The following is a 22,777-nucleotide window of genomic DNA, read 5'->3' on the forward strand; positions in this document are numbered from 1 at the left end:
CAAATAAAATGCAGTACAGTCATTACTGCATAAATGGTTAAGGATACAGACATATTTATAAGGAAAATAAGGATATTTACTCTAAGAAAGCAGGGCCAGCCATGAGTAAAGCAAGCAACCCATGAGTGTTGTGGTTCTTCCAAGTAGAGATCAGTAACTAGTCCATGGAAAACCAACCCAACTATCCCTTAAATTTTTACTTTCCACATAACACCTGGAAAAAAGTAGGGGTTTGAACACAAAGAAGACATTTACAAGTTTTCAGTTTAATGTCTCTTTGTAACACACCAACTCTGTGCCTTTTGGTGCAGTTCATTTTGATTATTAAAATTACAATAAAAATTATGCTTGGTTTGCGAACATTATTCATTCTGGAGACATGCTTGTAATCCAAACCACTTGTATATCAGAGTGAATTTCAAGAACCAATGCCTCATTTGTAATCATGTGATATCCAGCATCAGGTACTACTCATATTGCAAGACATAACTCATTTATCAAGTTAAAATTTATTAGAAATGTTTGCTCGTCCTGCGGAACACTCACAGAACAAGTTACTCTCAATCCAAGGTTTTTCTCTACTTGACTCTGCTGTTAATACTGCCCAGAATCAGTAGAAAATGGCTGAAGTTTTTGTCTTGCTTTGTAGTAGCAGACCTGCTCTAAGCCTGTACAGTTAAATAAATGCATCCCTTAACATGTTTATAAAATAATTCTTATAAAATGACATGTGTTCGAACATAACTAAAAAGATAAAACTCCAGGGGAAAACATTTCCTTTTATAAACAGATATTGAGTACTTCCTATGTCATAAATGTTGTCCTTTGGTTACTGATAGTCTTTATTTTTTAAACTTCTGGAGACATGAGGTTACCTTAAAATAATTCTCACCTGTAAAAAACAGACACCTTGCTTGGAATATTTTAGTCTCTGGTCAACGATTTGAATTCCTGGTCCATATAGTAAAAGCAAGGGGGAGAGTTGAACAATTATCTGGTAAATAATGGCAACAACAACAACAGACAGACAATTTAATGTTTTAATTTGGCTGCTTAAGTGTTATTTGGGGTTTAGATGCGGAACAGGATACAGCTATTTTGATAGCCCATAAAGTAGGGTGTGTTTTTGGTAGGAATGGGGACAATTCTATTCCAACAGTCTAACAGTCTAAGAACCTGCCTTGGGGCAAGCATACAATAGGCAGGAAGATTGATCCCCACCTCACTTTCATACCAAATGAAACAAATTCCACTTAAAAAAATTCCCATCTACTACTAAGTAACAATGAAGCCATCAATGATTTCTATGGTAGACATGGGTTCTTAGTTTTATCATGTTATGCAATACACAAAAGAGTACAGGAGATGCTTCTTCTGGGGCCGTAGGGAAGAAGTACTGCAGGGACACCGTAAGTTTTCCAATCCACATCTGCCATTTTGCCATATTGCTGGTAGTTATGGAGTGGCGCTCAGGGGAGTAGAAGCCTCAGCATATTCTTTTACCATTTATGTAAAATAACTCAAGAAAGACACAGATGTTTCAAAAGCAAAAGTCCTCTTCAGGTGGACAGCATATCCTAGATATCTAAGAAGGCTTATTACATCAAGTCCACTGATTACTAAAAATGCATTGATACAGATATTGTGGTCATTTAAAAAAAATTCTCTTTAAGGGCTCAGTGTTCTTTGATACACACACACACACACACACACACACACACACACACACACATCTATCTCTTTCATAGTCACAAACTGCCCTCAGATTAGCAGCAACATGCAAGAAATGAAGAACAACCAAAATAGAGGAAATTATGGTAGTGGTGGCAGAAAAATAAATCAAGCTGCATATGAGCTTCACATCTTCTCTAAATCTTTTTCCGAACCTGTACAATTGCACAAGTTTCACTAATGGTAGCCCTATCTCTATAAATATATTTTATCTCTTAAGGAAATGGAAGAGGATAGCCATGACTAGCGTAAGTGTATGTCTAAGGCTATCAGCTGAGCGTGCATGAAAGGTGAATAATCTTTAAGGCTAGAAGCTTCTAAAATGCTTATAAGAATTTATTCTGAGCCTTCGATTGAAAAACACACCATGTTCCCTCAAGACTAAGGACTTGGTAATACAGAATTGTCCATTTGGTAATGCTGGACCCAGCCATGCCATTAGAGTTATTGAGGAAGGTTTTAATAGTGAACAGGATGTGTTATTTTTGCTGTTGTTCTGAATAATATTAATTGCACAGGGGGTTAAGGGGCATAACAGAAAATAAGCATTACAATGCCTTCCCCCCCCCCAACACTTGGAATACTAGAAGAAAAGGGGGGGTTGATATTCTAAAATGATAACAATTGTATATGACACAGCTATAAAAGCCAGAATTATGGTCCGTAAAACAAAGAGAGAATGAGTTGAGAAATTACCAAGTAAATATTATTATTACACAGACAATTTGAGTAAATACAGAGAGCAAAATTCCTCAATTTTCTTTACGGCATTTTTTTGCCTCATTTACTGAAATAACCCATTTTACTGAAATGCCACACTCTCCAAATAATCAGGGTGACTTTTGAAAAGAATCCAGGGGGAAGAAAATCACAAAAATGAGAATTATTCAAGACATATTGGTCACAACTAGCCTACCTCTGGGTTTATTCCATACTCGTTGTGAATTTTCTTGCAAACTCGGGTTAAATTATTTCCTAGGAAACTTTCCACAGTGGAGATCTTTCAATCAATCAGTACAAAGTTTCAAGTGTGAAAATTACCTTTCTGTTATAGCTGGAAATTAATTTCTTTTTGCTTGAGAGAAATGACATGCCCTAGTAATTTTCATATATTCTTTAAAATGGAACATCCAGGCTTTGATGCGAAATTTCCTAAAAATGACCCCCCAAAAATACATCAAAACATTTCTATTAATTCATGAAATTAAGAATAGCTTTTTACATTTTCTCCTGTCACTGATTCCATTTGCCTTATTACTTTCATCTGTGGCCCACAAACTTGGTGGCACAATCAACAAACCCCTTAGTGGCTGTTTCATCTCTGCTCTATTTGATTTCTTCTCTCTGAGTAAATGATTAAGTTTTCATGCATTGGTTCAACCAAAATCTATGTTCACTCAACCACATCCTTTATTGATTACTTCTACTGCAAACAGTAGGCCAAGTGTGATATACATAATTGGACAGTTGTCAGGGGATGTGGGTGTTAACAGTCCTGTTTTCCCAGTTGGAAACTGGAATCACCTTGATACACAAATATTCTGCACTGTTTCATTCTCATCCTTTGGACCGAGGAGTCCTGTTCCTCAGAATATATGTTTTTAACTCTCTAAGGTCTGGTTGAATGAATTTAATGATTATACCATATAATATGCTGTTCAAGTTGCACCTGTGCACTGCCTATAGAAAACTGGAATTAATATTTGTCTAACATTTTAACCTTGTCCTTTAACTTATACAAATTATCTGTAGCTTTTCTATAAGAAAATATTTTATTCTTTCCCTTCCAAAGAAAGACTGGTTTCTAAACCTATTGCTACCTTTGAAACTTGGAAATCCTGTAAGCAATACATAATGTTTATATTTCAGATGCTAGAGTAACAATTTTGCTGGCTGTAGCACTGTGCATTCATTGAGTGGAGCATATAATTTATAACAGAAAGAATTTTTCTCTAGCATTATTTGTTGAGAGCAAGTTCCAGATAATTTTAGATGTGTGGGAAATCTGTCACTCCTTTGGGAGAGAAACAACTGGACTCACCCACCCAGCAATAGTTCTGTTTATACTACTTTGTATTTCTTGCTCGCCGAACTTGGTTTTTTGTTTGTGTATGTTGATTTAACAATCCTCAGCAGGCCAAACCTAATCCAAAATGTACTTCCATCAAAAATACATCAGCTTTTAGGAACATGAACATAAATAACCTCCAGTGAGTCCATTTTAAGTAAATAAAAATAATAATTTTTCCCTGAGGTTTTAAAGTGATATGCAAAGAAGTCTCTATTTTTTTTCTTATTTCATCAATTTTTTGTTGTTGAATATTACAGTCCAAGAAAGAGCTTGGAGAGTTCACATCAATTTGATAAAACATTTTTAGTCCTAGAAATCCACAAGTTTTGCTCAAAATTCTAAATAGTGTACTTTTTTATTTATTAATAATTTTATACTCTCCAGCTCTCTCAATACCATTTTAGTTGTTCCACAAAATAAATATTTAAATTAGTAAATGCACCTCTCATGGTGCTTTACTCCATGTCTGCAATTTGAAATATTCCTCAAACAATTCATAATTTTTCTGGAGAATTGAGCTATGCCTAAATGTGGAAGAAAATTATTCATGATTGTGTTATGAAAAAAATGAGAACAGAATCATAAACAGCAACATCCACAACTTTAAGAATGTGAAATTCCATCCTATTTCTGGTATGTAGAACATTCTTTTACCAACAAGAAAGGAAAAAAAGAATGCCTGATAGTACCTGGCACCCAAGGAAGCCAAAAAAAAAAAAAAAGTGTTAATTCTTTGACCCTGCCCCCTGAAAGCCAGACACCAGAACCTTATGTGCTGTCTTGCAGAGTGTACGTTGACATTGTGGCATTTAATTCATTGCAGAATGGAAGATTTTCGAAAAGTAATGCGTAGCTAAATTGACTTTTCTTCTCAGCTGGTGGTAGACAATATCAGGCAGAGAGCTGTGGATATGACAGCTTTCTATTTCGCTGAGATAATAATAATACTGGCTGTCATTACATGTATGTAATTTTTCATCTGCAACAAGTTATGGCTGTTTTATTTTTTTTTTCAATGTTTATTTATTTTTGGGACAGAGAGAAACAGAGCATGAATGGGGGAGGGTCAGAGAGAGAGGGAGACACAGAATCGGAAACAGGCTCCAGGCTCCGAGCCATCAGCCCAGAGCCTGACGCAGGGCTCGAACTCACGACCGCGAGATCGTGACCTGGCTGAAGTCGGACGCTTAACCGACTGAGCCACCCACGCGCCCCTATGGCTGTTTTAAAATTGAGGAAACTGAAGCTGAGAAAGAATGCAGATGTGATCAAAGTTACTCATCTAAGAGGCCAATCTGGGTTTCAAGCCTGGATCTACTAATATCCACCATAACACACTGACTTTGAAACAATACAACTTATTTTTGCAAGCACACCACAGCTTACCTATGAGAGTAAACGTTATCCTCATCAAATCTTAGGAGGTTATGTAAGTTGATACCTATAATCCTGACACTACCTATTTAAATTATACTCTTTTGAAATGCTTTCTGAATTTGTGGTATATTCTCTTGAGTGTGTATGTGTGTGTGTGTATATATATATCTTCATTCAAAATAGCATCAAAATAGCATCACATCATTGTTTTAGAGGTGGGTTTGATCTCTAGAAACAGCCAAAAGGATTTAGAGTCACATTTAGAAAACACAGTAAATAATCTCTATGGGTAACCTGATTTTTGAAACAAAACTCATTAAATTACTTATGAATGCTTTATACCACTGTACTATGCAGCAGTTTTTCGAAAAATTGCCATTAGCCTTATCATTAGATGACATCACTTGGAGGAAATTATCTTCCTTTGCATGCTTGGTAGGTCTTGGACAGCTGTAAATATGGGTGGAAACATTAGGGCTAGAAATATAATTTGCCAGACATATGCATATAGGGGTTAGGGCATGGTGTGGTAGGAAATGAAATTGCCCATAGTAAGATTTTAATGGAGGGGAAATGAATGCCTGGGGCCAGGACTCTGGAAACAGCCAACTTTGGATAGTCAACAATCTCAATGTCAGTAAGCTATTTGGGTAAATGAGAGATACAGGGAAAGTGAGAGAATAGAGATTGGTCAAGAGTTCTAGATGCTACGGAGAAAGAAACATTTAGGAAAATATGAGACAGTTAACAGCAGCAACTCCCAACTTGTGCTGAGAAACATGGGAGGACCTGTGAATCTATAAGCACGCTAAACATTTTATGCAGTTCAAAATTCAAAGATGTTTCACGTAATACATATTACAATTTTTCAAATTCATATAGATGCTTTGAGGTCACCACTGTGTTCACTGGATTTGTCTCCAAATCTGTTTTGCTCCCTTTTAAGACTAAATTTACCCCAAAACACTAGACTTACTCTTATAAAAATATTCAAATAAATGTGCTTTAAGTTTCAAACTGCTGTAGACAGTTCATAGTACCTATCACAGTTAATTCTATGTACAAATGTTTATATTGATCTCTCCAAATTGACAGTGAAACACTTTAAGGGCAGGAACCATATTCCCCAACAACTAGCACATTCTAGGGCATTTGATAGTCTCTCAACAAAATTACTGAAATAAAAAGATGTTCTTGATGTTACGGAAATATCCAGGAGACAGGAGTTGACAGTCATGGACTCCAAACATCCAATTACTGATGTTCTTGAAAGTTACCTGGAAGCTTAATTTTTATAAGTACTGCACAGGTGTTTCCCTTCTCAAATTTTCAACCATTCCTTTATTTAAAAATATATGAAGGCCTAGTCTATTCTAAGCACTCTGTTAGTAACTATATGTCATTTTAAACATTTTGCCAGTATATATGTAACACTTCTATAGATCACTTTAATGACATCCAAGATTTCACAGCTAAGGGACACTTGCAAGAACAAACTACCATTTACCTTTATAAACTTTTTACAGGTTTTATTAAAAAATATAACAGCTTTATTGAGATATAATTCATATACCATATAACTCACCCCTCTTTTTTGACATTTGAAGACTAGTTTTATTAAATATTTAGTATAGATCAAAGACTATGGGATAATGATGCAGTTGTTCCTCAGAGCTGCTGTGTTTATTTCCATACAGATCATAGAAAAATAGCATGTAGACTAAATGTTTAATTTTAGTCGGTGTTTAAAGGCAACTTGAGGGAGAGCATCCAATATGGTGGCATATGAAGGTCCTGAACCAACCCCCCATAGATACACTGAATCTATAGCTACATATGGAATAATTCCCTCTGAAAAAGACCTGAAAACTAGCTGAACAGCTCCTTTACAACAAATGGCAAAAGGGCCACATCTAGATTGGTGGGAGAGGCTGAGAAGCATTCTCACCAAAACCCCACCCACAGCATGGTGACCCACAATCAGGAGTGATCTCACAAATCTGCAAATTCTCCCTGAGGGATGAGGAGTTCATGCCCCACATTAGCACCCCAATCCCTGAGACTGGCAATGGAGAGACAAACCCCCAAAATGTCTGGCTTTGAAAAACAATGAGGCTCACATCCAGGAAACCGAAAGAGCTATAGGGAACTAGAGTACTTCTCTTAAAGAGCTTGAATGCAACTTACTTACCCCAGGGACCAGCACAAAAGTTGCAGTCTGAAAAGTTTATAGATTATATGTGAAGTTTGCTCATCTTAAAGAATATGCTAGAGGGGCAAAGGCCTATGGGACTCTCTCCCGAAGCAGAGGCACTGGCAGGTGCCATTTTTTCACTCTCTCTCTACCTTGATAGCTCCAGCAAGTGTGCCCTGGCCCTGTGCTCTCCTGCTTCTTTGCTAAAACTGTTGGGTACATACAGCATACATAGGAGATGCTCCAATCATCTGGCTCTGACAGCCAGAGGAGAGAGGCCTGCATTTCTGGAACACATGGGACTGTAACAGAGAGACAGTTCTTGGCAGGCTAATATCCACAGCACTACAGAGACAGAAGACTGAAACATACTCCCAGTCTTTCTGGGAAAGAGGCATACTTACTTGTTCTGGAACTTGAGGCTGAGGGGCAGACTTCAAGTTTGCCACCTACCTAGAGGCCACAGAGGTACTCTCAGGGAATGTAAACACGGGGGAGGTGGGGGCATCTTTGTTCATCCCATCCTTTGTGCCTTGCTACAGGGCACTGGAGCCTCATGGAAAGGAGCTTATACACTTACCTGAAGCCCCAAGTTTTGCTACTGTTACCAGGGAACACCTCCAGGCCATCTGGTCTGAAGGCCAGCAGGGTTTATAATGATAGCCCCACAGGACTATATATATTTGAGTACTCTAAAGCTGCTGCCTGAGTGTCTGGCTTCCAATAAGTCTGAAACTAGGTGCTGACTGAGATCTCTCTCAGTTAGGACAACATTGACCAACAAGGTTCATTTCCTATACAAGGCCAGTCCTTCAAGGCTGAGAGAGGTAGTGTTTCACCTAGTACATAGAAACAGAGTCTCAAGAAAACTGAGAAAACCTCTAGAGGACTATGATCCAAATGAATGAGCATGATAAAACCTCAGAAAAAAATTCAGTGAAATGGAAATAAGTAATTTACTTATTAAAAGAGTTAAAAGCAGTGGTAATTAAGACACTCAACGACTTGGAAGAAGAATGGATGAACACATTGGGAAACTTCACAAAGAGATAGAAAATATAAGAAAGCACAGGAGGAAACAAAAGTCACAGGGCCAAAGAATACAATAACTGAAGTGTAAAATAAACTAGAGTGGTTCAGCATCAGACTAGATGAAGCAGAGGAAAGAATAAGTGATCTAGAAGACAGGGCAATAGAACTCACCCAAATAGAGCAGCAAAAAGAAGGAAGAATTTTCAAAAGTAAAAGATAGCTTAGAAGACCATGGAGACAACAGCAAACAGAATAACAGTTATAATGTAAGAGTCCCAAAAGGAGAAGAGAGAGAGATAAAGTGGGAGAAAACTCATTTGAAGAAATAACTGCTGAAAACTTACCTAACATGGGGAAAAAACAGACATCTATATCCAGGAATCCTAGACAGATTCAAATAAGATGATAGCAAAAAATTCACACCAAGACACATTATAATTGAAATATCAAAAGTTAAAGAGAAAATCTTAAAAGGAGCAAGAGAAAAACAAGTTGTTTTTTCAACTTGAGAAACAAGAGAAACCCCAAAAGACTACCAGTAGATTTTTCAGCAGAAACTTTGCAGGTGAGAAGGGAGGCAAACAATATATTCAATTGTGGTGAAAGGGAAAAAGTTCCGGCCAAAAATGCTTCACCCAGCAAGGTTATAATTCTGAATTGAAGGAGAGATCAAAAATTTTCCAGACAAGCAAAAGCTAGAGAAATTCACTATCATAAACTGGCTTTACTAGAAATGTTAAAGGGACTACTTTAACCTGAAAAAAAGGCATTAATTAGTAACAAGTGAACATATTAAAGTATAAATCTCACTGGTAAAGGTAAATATGTAGTAAAGGTAATGAGTTAGTCACTGATAAAACTCATATAAAGGTTAAAAGACAAAACAAGGGGCCTGGGTGGCTTAGTCGGTTAAGCGTCCAACTTCAACTCAGGTCATGATCTTGTGGTTTGTGGGTTCGAGCCCCGCATTGGGCTCTGTGCTGACAGCTTGGAGCCTGGAGCCTGCTTTGGATTCTGTGTCTCCCCTCTCTCTGTCCCTCCCATGCTCATGCTCTGTTTCTCTCTGTCTCTCAATAATAAATAAATGTTAAAAATTTTAAAAGACAAAACTAGTTAAGAGGTGCCTAAGGATCTGACTCTTGATTTTGGTTCAAGTCATGATCTCACAGTCATGGGATCGAGCCCCATGCTCACCATGGAGCCTGCTTGGGATTCTTTCTCCCCATCTCTCTCTGCCCCTTCCCTGTGGTCTCTCTCATTCTCTATCTCTAAAAAAAGACAAGACTAGTTAAAATAACTACAATAATCTCTTAAGAATGCAAAAATAAAAAGATGTAAAATGTGACATCAAAAACATTAGACATGGGGGGGGAGGAAAAGTGTAGTTTTAGTTTTAGTTGCCATCAACTTAAAACAAGCTGTTATATACACAGGCTATTATATGTGCCCCTCATGGTAACCACAAAGCAAAAACTGATAGTAAATACACAAAAGATAATAAGAAAGGAATCTAAGAATAACACTAAAGAAAGTCATCAAACCATAAGGGAAGAGATCAAGAGAAAAAGACAGGAACACAGAGGAATTACAAAGCAGCCAGAAAACAGTTAACAAAATGGCAATAAACACATACCTATGAATAATTACTTTAGATATAAATGGGCTAACTTATACAACCAAAACACAAAGTGTGACAAAACGGATAAAAACAAAACAAAACAAAACAAAACAAGACCCACCTACATGTTGTCTACAAGAGACTAACTTTAGATGTAAGGATACACACAGACTGAAAGTGAAGGGATAAAAAAGATGTTTCATACAAATGGAAAGCAAAAGAAAGCTGGGGTAGTTATGCTTACAAAATAGGCTTAAAAGAGACTGTAATAAAAGACAAAGAACGAATTATATAATGATAAAGGGGTCAATCCAACAAGAGGATATAACATTTGTAAATATTTATGCACCTAAATATATAAAGCAAATATTAACAGACCAAAAGGGAGAAATTGACAGCACTACAACAAAAGTAGGGGACTTTATTGCCTCACTTACATCAATAGATAGATCATTCGGACAGAAAATCAATAAGGAAACATCAGCCTTAAATGACACTTTAGACCAGTTGGACATAATAGATATATACAGAACATTCCATAAAAAGCAGCAGAATACACATTCTTCTCAAGTGCACAGGGAATGTTCTTCACAACAGATCATGTGTTAGAGTACAAAACAAGTCTCAATAAATTTAAGAGGATTGAAATCAAATAAAGCATCTTTTCTGACTACAATGGTATGAAACCAGAAATCAATTACAGGGGGAAAAAAACAGAAAAATCACAAATGTGTAGCAATAAAACAACATGCTACTGAACAACCAGTGGCCCAATGAAAGGAGAAATTAAACGAGAAATCAAAAAAGTGAAGGTGATACACCACATTAACAAAATGAATGATAAAATCATATGATCATCTCAATAGTGGCAGAAAAAAACATCTGACAAAATTCAACATCCATTTAGATAACACTCCCAAGGAAGTGAGTATAGAGGGAATGAACCTCAACAGAGTAAAGACTATATGTGAAGCCCACAGCTAATATTATACTCAATGGTGAAAATCTGGAAGCTTTTCCTCTAAAACGGGGAAAAAGACAAGGATGCCCATTCTCACCACTTTTATTCAACATAGTGTTAGAAGTCCTAGAAATTGGGCAAGAAAAAGAAATAAAGTTCTCCAAATTGGAAAAAGAGGTAAAACTCTCACTATTTGCAGACGACATAACTTTATATGTATAGAAAACCCTCAAGACTGCACCAAAAAACTGTTAGAATAAATGAATTCAGTAAATTTTCTCGGTACAAAATCAACACACAAAAATTTGTTGCATTTCTGTACATGAACAACAGTCTATCAGAAAGAGTAATTAAGAAAATAATCCCTTCTACACTGACATCAAAAAGAATAAAATACCTAAGAATAAATTTAACCAAGGAGGTGAAAGACCCATACACTGAAAACTATAAGACACTGATAAACTGAAGTAAACACAAATAAATGGAAAGATATTCTGTGTTCATGGATTGGAACAATTAATATTGTTAAAATGTCCATACTATCCAAAGCAATCTACAGATGTAGTGTAATCCCTGTCAAAATCCTAATGGCATTTTCCATAGAATAGAACAATCCTAAAATGTATATTGAACCACAAAAGACCCTGAATAGTCAAAGCAATCATGAGAAAGTTATCATGCTCCCTTATTTCAAACTATATTATAAATCTATAATAATCAAAACAGTATGGTATTGGCATAAAAACAGACACATAGATCAACAGAACCAAACAGAGTCCAGAAATAAACCCATATATATATGACCAATTAATTTACACCAAAGGGTCAAGAATATACAATGGGGAAAGGACAGTTTCTTTAATAAATGCTGTGGGAGAACTGGACAACCATGTGCAAAAGACGGAACCTAGTTACCATTCACAAAAAATTAACTCCAAATGAATTAAAGACAATATAAGACCTGAAATCATTAAACTCTGAGGAGGTAAGTAGTAAGCTCTTTGACATATGTCTTGGTGGGGTTGTTGTTGTTGTTGTTGTTTTGATCTGACTCCAAAAACAAAAGCATGAAAGCAAAGGTAAATAAGTGGGACTGCATCAAACTAAAAAGTTTCTTCTGCACAGCAAAGGAAATGATCAATAAAATGTAAAGGCAATCTACTGAATTAGAGACAATATTTGCAAGTCATATATCTGAAAAGAGGTTAATGTCCAAAATATAAAGAACTCATATTACTCAAAATAGAAAAAAAACACAACAATCTAGTTAAGAAGTGGGCAAAGGATCTGAATAGACATTTTTCCAAAGAAGACATACACATAGACAACAGGGCCATGAAAATATGCTCAGCATCACTAATCATCAGAGAAATGCAAATCAGAACCTCAATCAGGTGTCACTTCACACTTGTTAGAATAGCTATTATTAAAAAGACAAGAAACAAATGTTGGCAAGGGCATGGAGAGGGGAACCCTTGTGCACTGCTGGTAGGAATACAAATTGGTGCAGCCACTATGGAAAACAGTATGAAGGTTCCTCAAAAAATTGAAAGTAGAACTACTGTATGATCCATCTATTCTATTTCTAGATATTTATCCCGAGAAAATGAAAACACTAACTTGAAAAGATATATGCACCCCTGTGCTCACTGTAGCATTATTTATAGTTGCTGAGACATGGAAACAACCTAAGTGGCCATCAATGGATGAAGGAATAAGATATAGTATATATCTTATAGTATATATCTACTTATATATATTTATACTTAGTATAAAGTATATATATACACTTATATATATAAGTATATATATATACTTATATATATACTTAAGTATATATAAATATATAAGTATATATATATACTTATAGTATACTATAAGATATAGTATATGCACACAGTGTATACAGTGGAATTCTACTCCACCGTAAAAAAGAACAAAACCTTGCCATTTGTGACAACATGGATAGATTTTAAGAGTATTAAGCTAAGTGAAATAAGCCCAGCAGAGAAAAATAAATACTTACACTGTCACTAATGCAGAATCTGAAAAACAAACTGAATGAATAAAACAAAACAAAATGAAACTAATAAGCAGACTGGTGGTTGCCAGGGAGAAGAGGGAACAGGGGTGGTGTAATAGGTGAACGGGGTCAGGAGGTACAGACTTCCAGTTGTGAAGTGAATAAGTCATGGGGATGTGGTGAGCACCAGGGTGACTATAACCAATGGTACTGAGCATATTGAAGGTTGCCAGGGAAGAGTGACTCTTAAAAAAGTGCTCATCAAAAGAAAAAACATTTTTGTAGCTTTTTTTATGGTGACTAGACTTGTGGTGGTGATCGTTGCATAGTGTATACAAGTGTTGAAACACATTGTAGACTTGAAACTAAACTTCCTAGAAAATTTTAAGCAAGAACATACTAGCCAATGAACTACCCTAGTCCATTATACTGAAGTAGCTTTATTTTTAGATTTCACTGAATATAAGATTGTTTCTATTGGAAGATGCACCTTATGTACTACCAAAAGATATTCTAACTAAACTGTAACATAATACCACTCATGCTTAGAATTTTGATTTTATACTTAATAAAAGAGCTATTTTAGTCTCACATGTAGACATTTTTATCATTAATCTTAAGCATTCATGGAAAAATACAAACAAAACAAATTTATTACACTCCTCAAACATCTTTCTGTTCCAAGTCCAATTTTTCTGAATCATTTGTAAATCAGAACTGTCATTATTTTTTTCCCAAACATATCATCTTTTGTGTCATCAAGAACATTGGTACTCTAGCCTTTTTAAAAATAATGTTCCAGTATCATCTCCAGTAATTTTTTCCAAGTCATGGACATTCATTTTGCCCATTTTGAAGTTAGCACTTTCTTGACTTTTAGAAGATTTCAGAAAGGTGTTTTAGAAAACAACCAGTCCTCAGATTCTTGTCTGAAATTATCTAAAATAGTTGTTCATAGAAGGATCAAGGCATTGCAATTGTTGGGTCATGTCCAGGAATATAAGCCTAGTCCATTCTGCAGCACCAACTATGACCTGACTGCTACTGATCTGACAGTGATTATTAGATGCCTACCCGTTGTAAGACATCCTGATTTCAGAAATGTTAGAGCATGGGAAAATGTGTGTTTTAGAATCAATGAAATATTGCTAAATTTTTCTTTAACGGCAATAATTTAAAAGTTTGTGGCAAAATTTCTGTATATGCCACATTCATTATCATACTATCCAGAGCTCCTATGAGTAAATTCTTGAAGTCTAAACTGAGAAATGCCCATGCAGGGAGCAGCTCAATTTCAAAACAACCTCTACATTTCAGAATTTCATCTTATGAATTATTGAGTCATGGCATAGATGTTCACTGGGAGCTGCAAAAGGAGATTCTAGGGATTCAGAAACATTCAGAAGAGTTTTTCTTTTATTATACTTAATTGAGGAACACAATTATAGGTTTTCTGTTATTTTAAAATCTCTAAATTCTGGGGGTACCTGGGTGGCTCAGTCAGTTAAGCACCTGACTCTTGATTTTGGCTCAGGTCATGATCTCGCAGTCCATGAGTTTGAGTCCTGCATGGGGCACTGCACTGACAGCACTGAGCCTGCTTGGGATTCTCTGTCTCCTATCTCCCTTTCTCTGTGCCTTTCCCCTGCTCATGCGTGCACTCTCTTTCTCTCAAAAATAAATAAACTTTAAAATAAAATAAAGTCTCTAAATTCTGGATGTTGTCACATTAATAAAAAATTTCAATAGTTCTGATATGATTTAACAATAGAATTTCATATAATCTTAGATTCATTATTCTGTTAGGAATTGGCAAAAAAAAAAAAAATCCAGAGATTCAGCAGATACTGAATTTCTTCAGCATACTTAATTTGGAGTCATTATTTGAAATCACTTCCTGCTTTTGTCCATAGCATTTTAATTCTTAATGGCATGTCCCTGAATTGGCAGTTCAATGTCCCTTGAGCTGGACTTTGGCTTCAATCACCTCTACAAAATCAGTCACAGCATATTATATCTTGGATATAAATGTTTTCAAAAATTACTGTCTCTTTGGTTGCTCAAATATTTTTTATCTTAGTTCTTAGATCTCATTCACCCTTATGAGAATGTACCTCTCTCAGTGGGCCCCCAAGCATTCTTCACATAGTACATCACTACCCCTGGCTCCTAAAAGAGCTTGTCTCCTTAGATTGGCTTTCAAATTTCAAATAATTATCTCCTTTAGAGAGATTTTTAGAGTCTTTCCACTCTTCTCTCTCCTTTATGTTTAGCTCTTACTCATATAAAACTAAGATTTTTATATATCCTTGAAGTGGTATTCAGATCATGAAAAACTGATGATCATTTGGGACTCAGATTTGTAAAATTAGAGCAGAATTCATATAATAAGGGTTTCTTAATATAATTCATTGAAATCCTTAAAATGATGATTTTAAATGATCTTTAAAATCTTTTCAATTCTTTATGAAAGAAAAAAAATCCAAACTTGTTTTAGTTAGTTTTGGTAATTTGAGTTGCTGTAACTGTCTCCAAAATCCCAGGGATATATCACAATGAAATCTCATTTCTTACCTATAAAAATGCTTGCAGTTTGCCCATGATTGTACCATGCCTTTCAGAAGCCAGGCCCTTCCAACTGGGTCTGTCTCTATCTTTCATTCTTTAGAGTCCTGGTTGAGGGATTTCTGAATACTCCATTTTCATCATATTTGTTCTAATGCCTCCAGTAGGTATTGCCTCCCCATAAAGGACTGGCTTCATTTACAAAGTAGTATGGAAAATCTCAATGTTTTCAAAGGTTTTTATCTTTTTGTTTAATGATAGCTTTATTGAGATATAATTCATATACCATATTCACCCTTTAAAGTCTACAATTCAGTAGGTTTTAATATATTCACAGAGTTGTACAACTATCACCACAATTTAATTCAGATCATGGTTGCTAGTCCAAAAAGCAACCCCATATCCCTTAGCAGCCACTATCTATATCCCCCTTCTCACCAGCCTCTGGTAACCACTAACCTACTTTCTGTTTCTTTGGATTTTCCTGTTCTGGGCATTTTATGTAAATGGAATCATACACTGTATTTTTTGTGACTGGCTTCTTTCATTAAAATGTTTTCAAGGGTGATCCATGTTATGGCATGTGTCACTAAACTATTTCATTCCTTCCTATGGCAGAAAAATATTCCATTGTATGGATATACCACATTTTGCTTATCCATTCAATTGATAGACCTTTAGGTTGTTTCCACTTTTTGGCTACTATAAATAATGCTGCTATGAACATTTGTGTACAAGTTTTTGTGTGGACATATATTTTATTTATTTTGGGTATACACATAGGAGTGAAATTGCTGGATCATAGGGTAACTGTATATTAAAATTTTGGGGGACCTGCCAACCTGTTTTTCAAAGCAGGTGCACCATTTTACAATCCCACCAGCAACACTTGAAAGTTTAAAGGTTTAAGTTTTAACTCACTGTATACTCCAACAAAGACAGGCCACGTATTTTTTAATTTTGTACTTCACACTTTTTTATCCTGAATCATCTTGCACTTTCTAAAGCAGAGACACAAAATATTTTCTCTTTAGTGTGATGTTAAATGAGATGATTCTCCAATAGTTTCCTATTTTATTTATTCTAGCCAAGGAAATATGCCAGAAGCAATTAAATACTTGAAAAAAGTTGTGGAAATTGCAAGAAATAATTTTCAAAGCCTAGATGTCATGAGAGCAAGTACAATGCTTGGGGACATCTATAATGAAAAAGTGAGTATGTGTTTCTTTATTATTATTATTATTATTATTATTATTATTATTATTTGAGAGAGAGAGAGAGCATGCGCGCGTGCATGAGCGGGGTGGGGCAGAGAGAGAGGAAGGACAGAGGATATGAAGCGGACTCTGTGCTGACAATAGACATCCCAATGTGAGGCTCGAACTCACCAACCAGAGATCGTGACCTGAGCCAAAGTTAGACACTTAACCAGTTGAGCTACCCAGGCGCCCCTGTTTCTTTCATACAGGTAGAAATTTGCAGAGTTTTAAAATTCTATTCCCATTTGACTCTCCCCTTCTCATAATATGTTATGCAGAATGACCTCAGGGCTACAGGGCCTAGTTAATGCACAAGACAGTTCCTTCCTCTTCTTCTAGGACCTGAGAGCCATCTTGGGCACAGTCACCACAAGCTGCTAAAAGTGATTCATATCTTCACAGCCAGTGAAGATTCTAAGTGGTTTTGGATTTGAAGAGCAATTAAAACATTTCAATTCAAAGAATATCATTATAATGGTTGGCTTTTATCTACTGACACTAACATTCATCTCCTTGCTCCAAATTCTCATTTTATTAATCCAGCTGTGATGCCTTCTCCTAGGTCCCTCAGGAGAAGAAAGCACAATCCCAAGAGTAATTCTGAAGGAAATATGGAATTCTAGCATCAGATTGGTTATGTGAAAGAAAAGAGAAACAAGAGAAAGTCTAAAATTAAAAGTATCCTATTCAAGAGGTCATTACTAGTATAATGCATTGGTCATAATGCATTGATCTTTTGATTTATGTTCTCATGACTTTGTATTTTATTAACTAGATTTTTCTTTAAGAAACAGTATAAAAGAGGCTTTTTTTCTCTAGTTATAATTGCTGTTTTGATAATGAATAGGATCTATCATTTTTGAGGGTAGTTTCATTCATTCTTGATGTTTAGACACCTTTCCTTAATTTTTTTGAGAGGTGGTTCATGTCGTGATTAAAAGCACTAATTCTGAGACCAAACTGGTTAAAAGTCTAGTTCTTTCACTTATAAGATCTGTGACCTAGGACAAGTTACTTACCTTCTAGGTGCCTCAATTTTCTCACCTCGTAAGGTTGCAGTGAGTAATAAGTTAATAAATGTAAAGCAATTAGAATAGCATCTGGCAGGGGAAGCCAGTGCCAGCTATATAAGCCATTATTACTCTCTACACCTTTATGTGGTATCATACAATTCCCCTTTTCCCAAGGCTCAGAGGGTTTAAATAACCTACCCCAGGTCTCCATATTTCTAGGTGGCAGTGGTATTCAAACCTATACTCTTCATCACTACAGTCTTTTATTTGCCATATAATTTACTTTGATGATTTCAGAATTATTTAGGCTTTTTTTTAAGGAAATAGAGTTTGAAATTAATTTGAATGAATGAAACTACTGTCTTTAGTCCCTGCTATGGGAAACACACTTTCAAACAGGGAAGCTGATTTCTTTGTACACCCCTCTCTCTTGCTAGCCCTGGTTCATTTGCTTCCTCTCTCTCCTATTACTATCTTTAAACCCCCCTTTTTCTCTTGACTCTCACCCTCTACCTTCTTTCCTCCTCCCCTACACACCTTGCCCTTCTCTCCTGCCCCTGTCGTTCTGGTCTTGCTCTCAACTCAGTGGTCCTCTCTCTCTGATCTCCCCCCCAATTCGTTTCCCCTCTTTCTTTGTGCCTCCCCAGGTGTTCCCCCAGGTCTTTCTCTCCACTGTGTCCCCATTCTGCTGCCCCATCTCTGTGGCACTACGCTACTCTGGTGACTCCTCTCTCCTGGATCTTGTACGTGCTTTTGTTTACTTTTCGGGATACTGTGGTGAAAAACAGACAAGGCTTATGCCCTTGCGAGGCTGACAGCCTAGTGGGAGCTCATGCTGTAGTAGCAGAATTGGTATTCCTAATTATACGTAGTCTTACTTTTTAACAGGGTTGTTCTTTAAAAAAGAAATGCAAAAAATGCAAAATTGCTTTATTCTTCTACCAGACAATACTCAGAACTCAGTGTTTTGGTATGGCACAAATACTAAGCATCTGCCTGTATTTTCCTAATTGCAGAAAGCCTAAGGAAAATGAAACAATAAACCTTTCTAAGAGGTAATTTTTATATTTGCATTTTTAAGCTTTTTTGCCAAGAGTTTGTATCTCATCATATTCTCTGGTTTTTAATTCTTAAAGTAGAGTCTAATATCTTAAAGGCAAGAAACATGAATAATGTCCAAAGGCTGTGTCAACTACCAAAAGTTAATTTTCTTACCAGTTTATCCCCAGTTTATCCCAATTCTAATATAAAATTTGGAGGATTCCAGGTATTCATGCTATCTTCAAGTATGCATGCCTTCAAATATACAAGTTGGTTCATGCACCTTAATGATTACTTACATTTTAATGTAATAAATGGTCACTGAAAAATAGTATGATATTAAGTACACAATACTATAACAGTTTAATGGCATGACAGATTTCTGAACAAAACTTGCTTTGTTACTAAAATTGTTAATGTACTCAATTTTTTTGCATTACTGTGATTCTTCGCAGATACTTCCTCAAGTCAGAAAATCTACTGATAACTTCTCAGGCTGAATCTGAATTGTTAAATCATTACCAAGAGTATGATTTGAAAACATATAACAAAGTGGGTTTATTAGAACTAAATATAGTTATTTTTCCTTCTCATCTTTTTGAAACAAGAGGATAAGCCTTGATGACATCCTGAATTTCCTTCTAGTTCTACAAAGGGAACTAGAGAAATGACAAGGAATGACTAGGAAAATAACATTTCCTGGAGGAAATGACAAAGAATTATTTCATGTCTCTGTTTTCAGCTTATGGATATTTCCTAATTATATTAAATGCCTTTATTTCAGCGATATACCTGAGCAATTTCATAAGCTGTTGTGCATCACATGCTATCTACTACACTTTTCCATGAAGGAAACTAGCAGGATGAAGAGGAACCTCACTGATTTTTGCCCATCTGACCCTGAATCTGAATTCAGCTACTTATTAACTGTGACCTTGGGCACATGAATTCTTTGATCCTCAGTTCTTTCATATTTTAATTGTCAATAACAAGATGCCTTGAAGACTAGCTATTTAAGGATTAGAAATGTAAAAATATGTACATGGTACCTAGGTGAGTTCCTGGAACATACTGGGTACACAAAAGCACTTAGCTTCTTAATATCTCAAGCTCAGATCTCTCCCTGCAACTTCAGACTCATATCCTACTGTCTGCTTGACATCTTCACTTAGATCACTTCAAATATAAACTGTTAAAAACTGAACTCATCATTTTCCCTCTAAATTCTATTCCTCTATTAACTTAGTATTCAACTATGATAGAATATGATTCAGGTATTTTCTAGTCAGACTTCTCAGTCTGCGAGCTCCCCTTATCTGACCTCATCCAAGTCCATGGCTTTAAATAGCATCCATATGCTGATGACTCCCAAGTTTGTATCTCCATCCCTGATCTCTCTTTGGGACACTTGTAACTCTAGCTGGCTACTTAGCATCTCCACCTGGATGTCTAACAGACATGTCAAATTTAACATGATTCCTTCCTCCCAGTCTTCCATGTCTAAATAAATGGTATCATTATCTATCAGCCCCCTTGCTCAAGCTGAAAATCTGGATATTTTTTTTTATTCTTGTCTCCTGATCTATATCTAATCCAGAAGCAAACCCTGACCTTTATGCCACCAAAACGTATCTCAGATCCACCTTGTTCTCTGTGTCTTCTGCTGTCATCCTGTCAGTTTATGACACTCTATTCTGTCTCCTGCATGACAATTAAGTTCAAGCCCATTCCCTGCTTCTCCCTCGTATCATCAAGTCTCCACACAGAGGCCCAAGTAGTCCTTTTATTTTTTTTTTTTCAACGTTTTTTTATTTATTTTTGGGACAGAGAGAGACAGAGCATGAACGGGGGAGGGACAGAGAGAGAGGGAGACACAGAATCGGAAACAGGCTCCAGGCTCTGAGCCATCAGCCCAGAGCCCGACGCGGGGCTCGAACTCACGGACCGCGAGATCGTGACCTGGCTGAAGTCGGACGCTTAACCGACTGCGCCACCCAGGCGCCCGCAAGTAGTCCTTTTAAATGTAAATTAAATTATGTTATTTCTGTGCTTAAAATGCCTCCATTACTTCCCATTCTTCTTAGAATACAAATATAAATCCTCACCCCAATCTGAAATATTCTATGTGAGATGTACGCTCCCCTACCCCACCTCTGACTTTATTTCTTCCCACTCTCCTCATCTACTCCACCACAGCCACATGGGCTTAGTGAAGTCCTTCAAACATACAGAGCTTGTTCCTGCCTTAGGACATCTGCTTTAGCTGGAATGCCCTATGGAATGCTCTCTAATCTGAACTTCATATTGCTGATGTCTTGTCATCATATCTCAGTCAAATGTCATATCTTCAGAGAGGCCTTCCCTTGGCAGCCCAATAAAAATAGCCACATGGGTGAAGGTCGTTTGAAGGTACAAACTTCCAGTTATAAAATAAGTAAATCTTGGGGATGTAATGTACAGCATGGTAACTACAGTTAATTATATTATATATTTGAAATTTGCTAAGAGTAGATCTTAAATGTTCCCATTACAAAAAAAAAAAAATGTGTAACCATGTGAGGTGATATTAACTCAACTTATTGTGGTGATCATTTAGTAATATATACAAATATGTAATCATTGTTATATACCCAAAACTGTACAAAAGTACTTTGAAAAGGTACTTGTATTTTGTAATTTGAGGTGGCGTTATTGTTATTCATATGGAACACTGTTTAATCACAGCTACCGTTTTTCTAATTTGAGTCCTCAAACACATTTTCTTAATCTAAAAATGATAAAAATCTTGGGGTGCCTGGGTGACTCAGTTGGTTAGGCAAACAACTTTGGCTCAAGTCATGATCTCAGTTTTTGAGTCTGAGCCCTGTGTCTGGGCTATGTGTTGACAGCTTGGAGCCCAAAACCTGCTTCAGATTCTGTGTCTCCCTTCCTCTCTACACCCACCCTCTCCCCTGCTCATGCTCTGTCTCTGTCTCTCTCAAAAATAAATAAACATGAAAAATTTTTTAATAAAATAAAATGATGAAACCTAATCCACTAAATTCTATGGAGCTTTCCAAGGCAATTGAGAAAGAAGTCAAAAAGTTCAATCAATAAAAGTACCTGTTTGGTTGAAAAAATTTTTTTCTACCACTTACCAAAATATCCGCAATCTCCCATTTCTTTTCATTGAAGTCCTGAAAGCTGCATGCCAAAATAAAAATTATATGAAAAACAGCAGCCACCAGGTCACTCTTTAACATTACTGTAATATTCCACATAGGCTTTATCTCATAGTTTTCTTATTTATGATATTTTCTTATTGTTCTTTAATTTGGCTAGAAGAGAAGCTTAATGAGAATAAGAACCATATCTGCCGTGTTTATTATTTTGTTCCAGATCCTAAAACAGAACCTGGCACAGAGTTGGTGAGCAAAAAGATGTGAATTCATTGAATCAATCAATAAATTTGTAACTAATTATACCTCTAAGGAAGAATAGGATTGTCTCACTTTAGGAATTGCAAACTTCTATTTCATTTGTGTACAATAATTCTGAAGAGTTGTAGTGAATCTTCAGAAGGAAATCTAACATTGCTGGTACTTGTCAGTCTGCTTTTAAGGCCTTCTACATACTGCCTTCATCATCTCTTTTTTGGCTTCATATTATTCATGCAATGTATTCTAATTGTATTCTTTATCATCATTTCCAAGAAATAATATAAGACCACAATTATAATGCAAAACTGTATTTGGAAAAATATTAGAATTAACTGTTTTCTCTAGTGATGATAGTGTTATTATAATTATAGTTGTAATTATATAATCTTTAAAACATCACATCTTTAAAAGATCATTTATCCTAATTAATTTACCTTTTACTATATAATCATGGAAGATGGGCCACCAATCCC

At 36.0% G+C, this 22,777-nt stretch overlaps 1 protein-coding gene across 7 annotated transcripts in view; it reads left to right on the top strand.

Annotated features, from left to right (window-relative positions):
- The window catches only part of TTC29 (tetratricopeptide repeat domain 29), a 677,245-nt gene that overhangs the window by 566,930 nt on the left and 87,538 nt on the right, over positions 1 to 22,777 (top strand). For all 7 annotated transcript variants that reach the window (XM_045055789.1, XM_045055787.1, XM_045055788.1 and 4 more), the window contains one exon: positions 16,660 to 16,783. In XM_045055789.1, the coding sequence (XP_044911724.1) occupies positions 16,660 to 16,783 (124 nt within the window). The remainder of the gene's footprint in view (positions 1 to 16,659; positions 16,784 to 22,777) is intronic.

The sequence above is a fragment of the Felis catus genome, chromosome B1 (genome assembly GCF_018350175.1).
Source record: "Felis catus isolate Fca126 chromosome B1, F.catus_Fca126_mat1.0, whole genome shotgun sequence".
Classification (NCBI taxonomy): Eukaryota; Metazoa; Chordata; class Mammalia; order Carnivora; family Felidae; genus Felis; species Felis catus.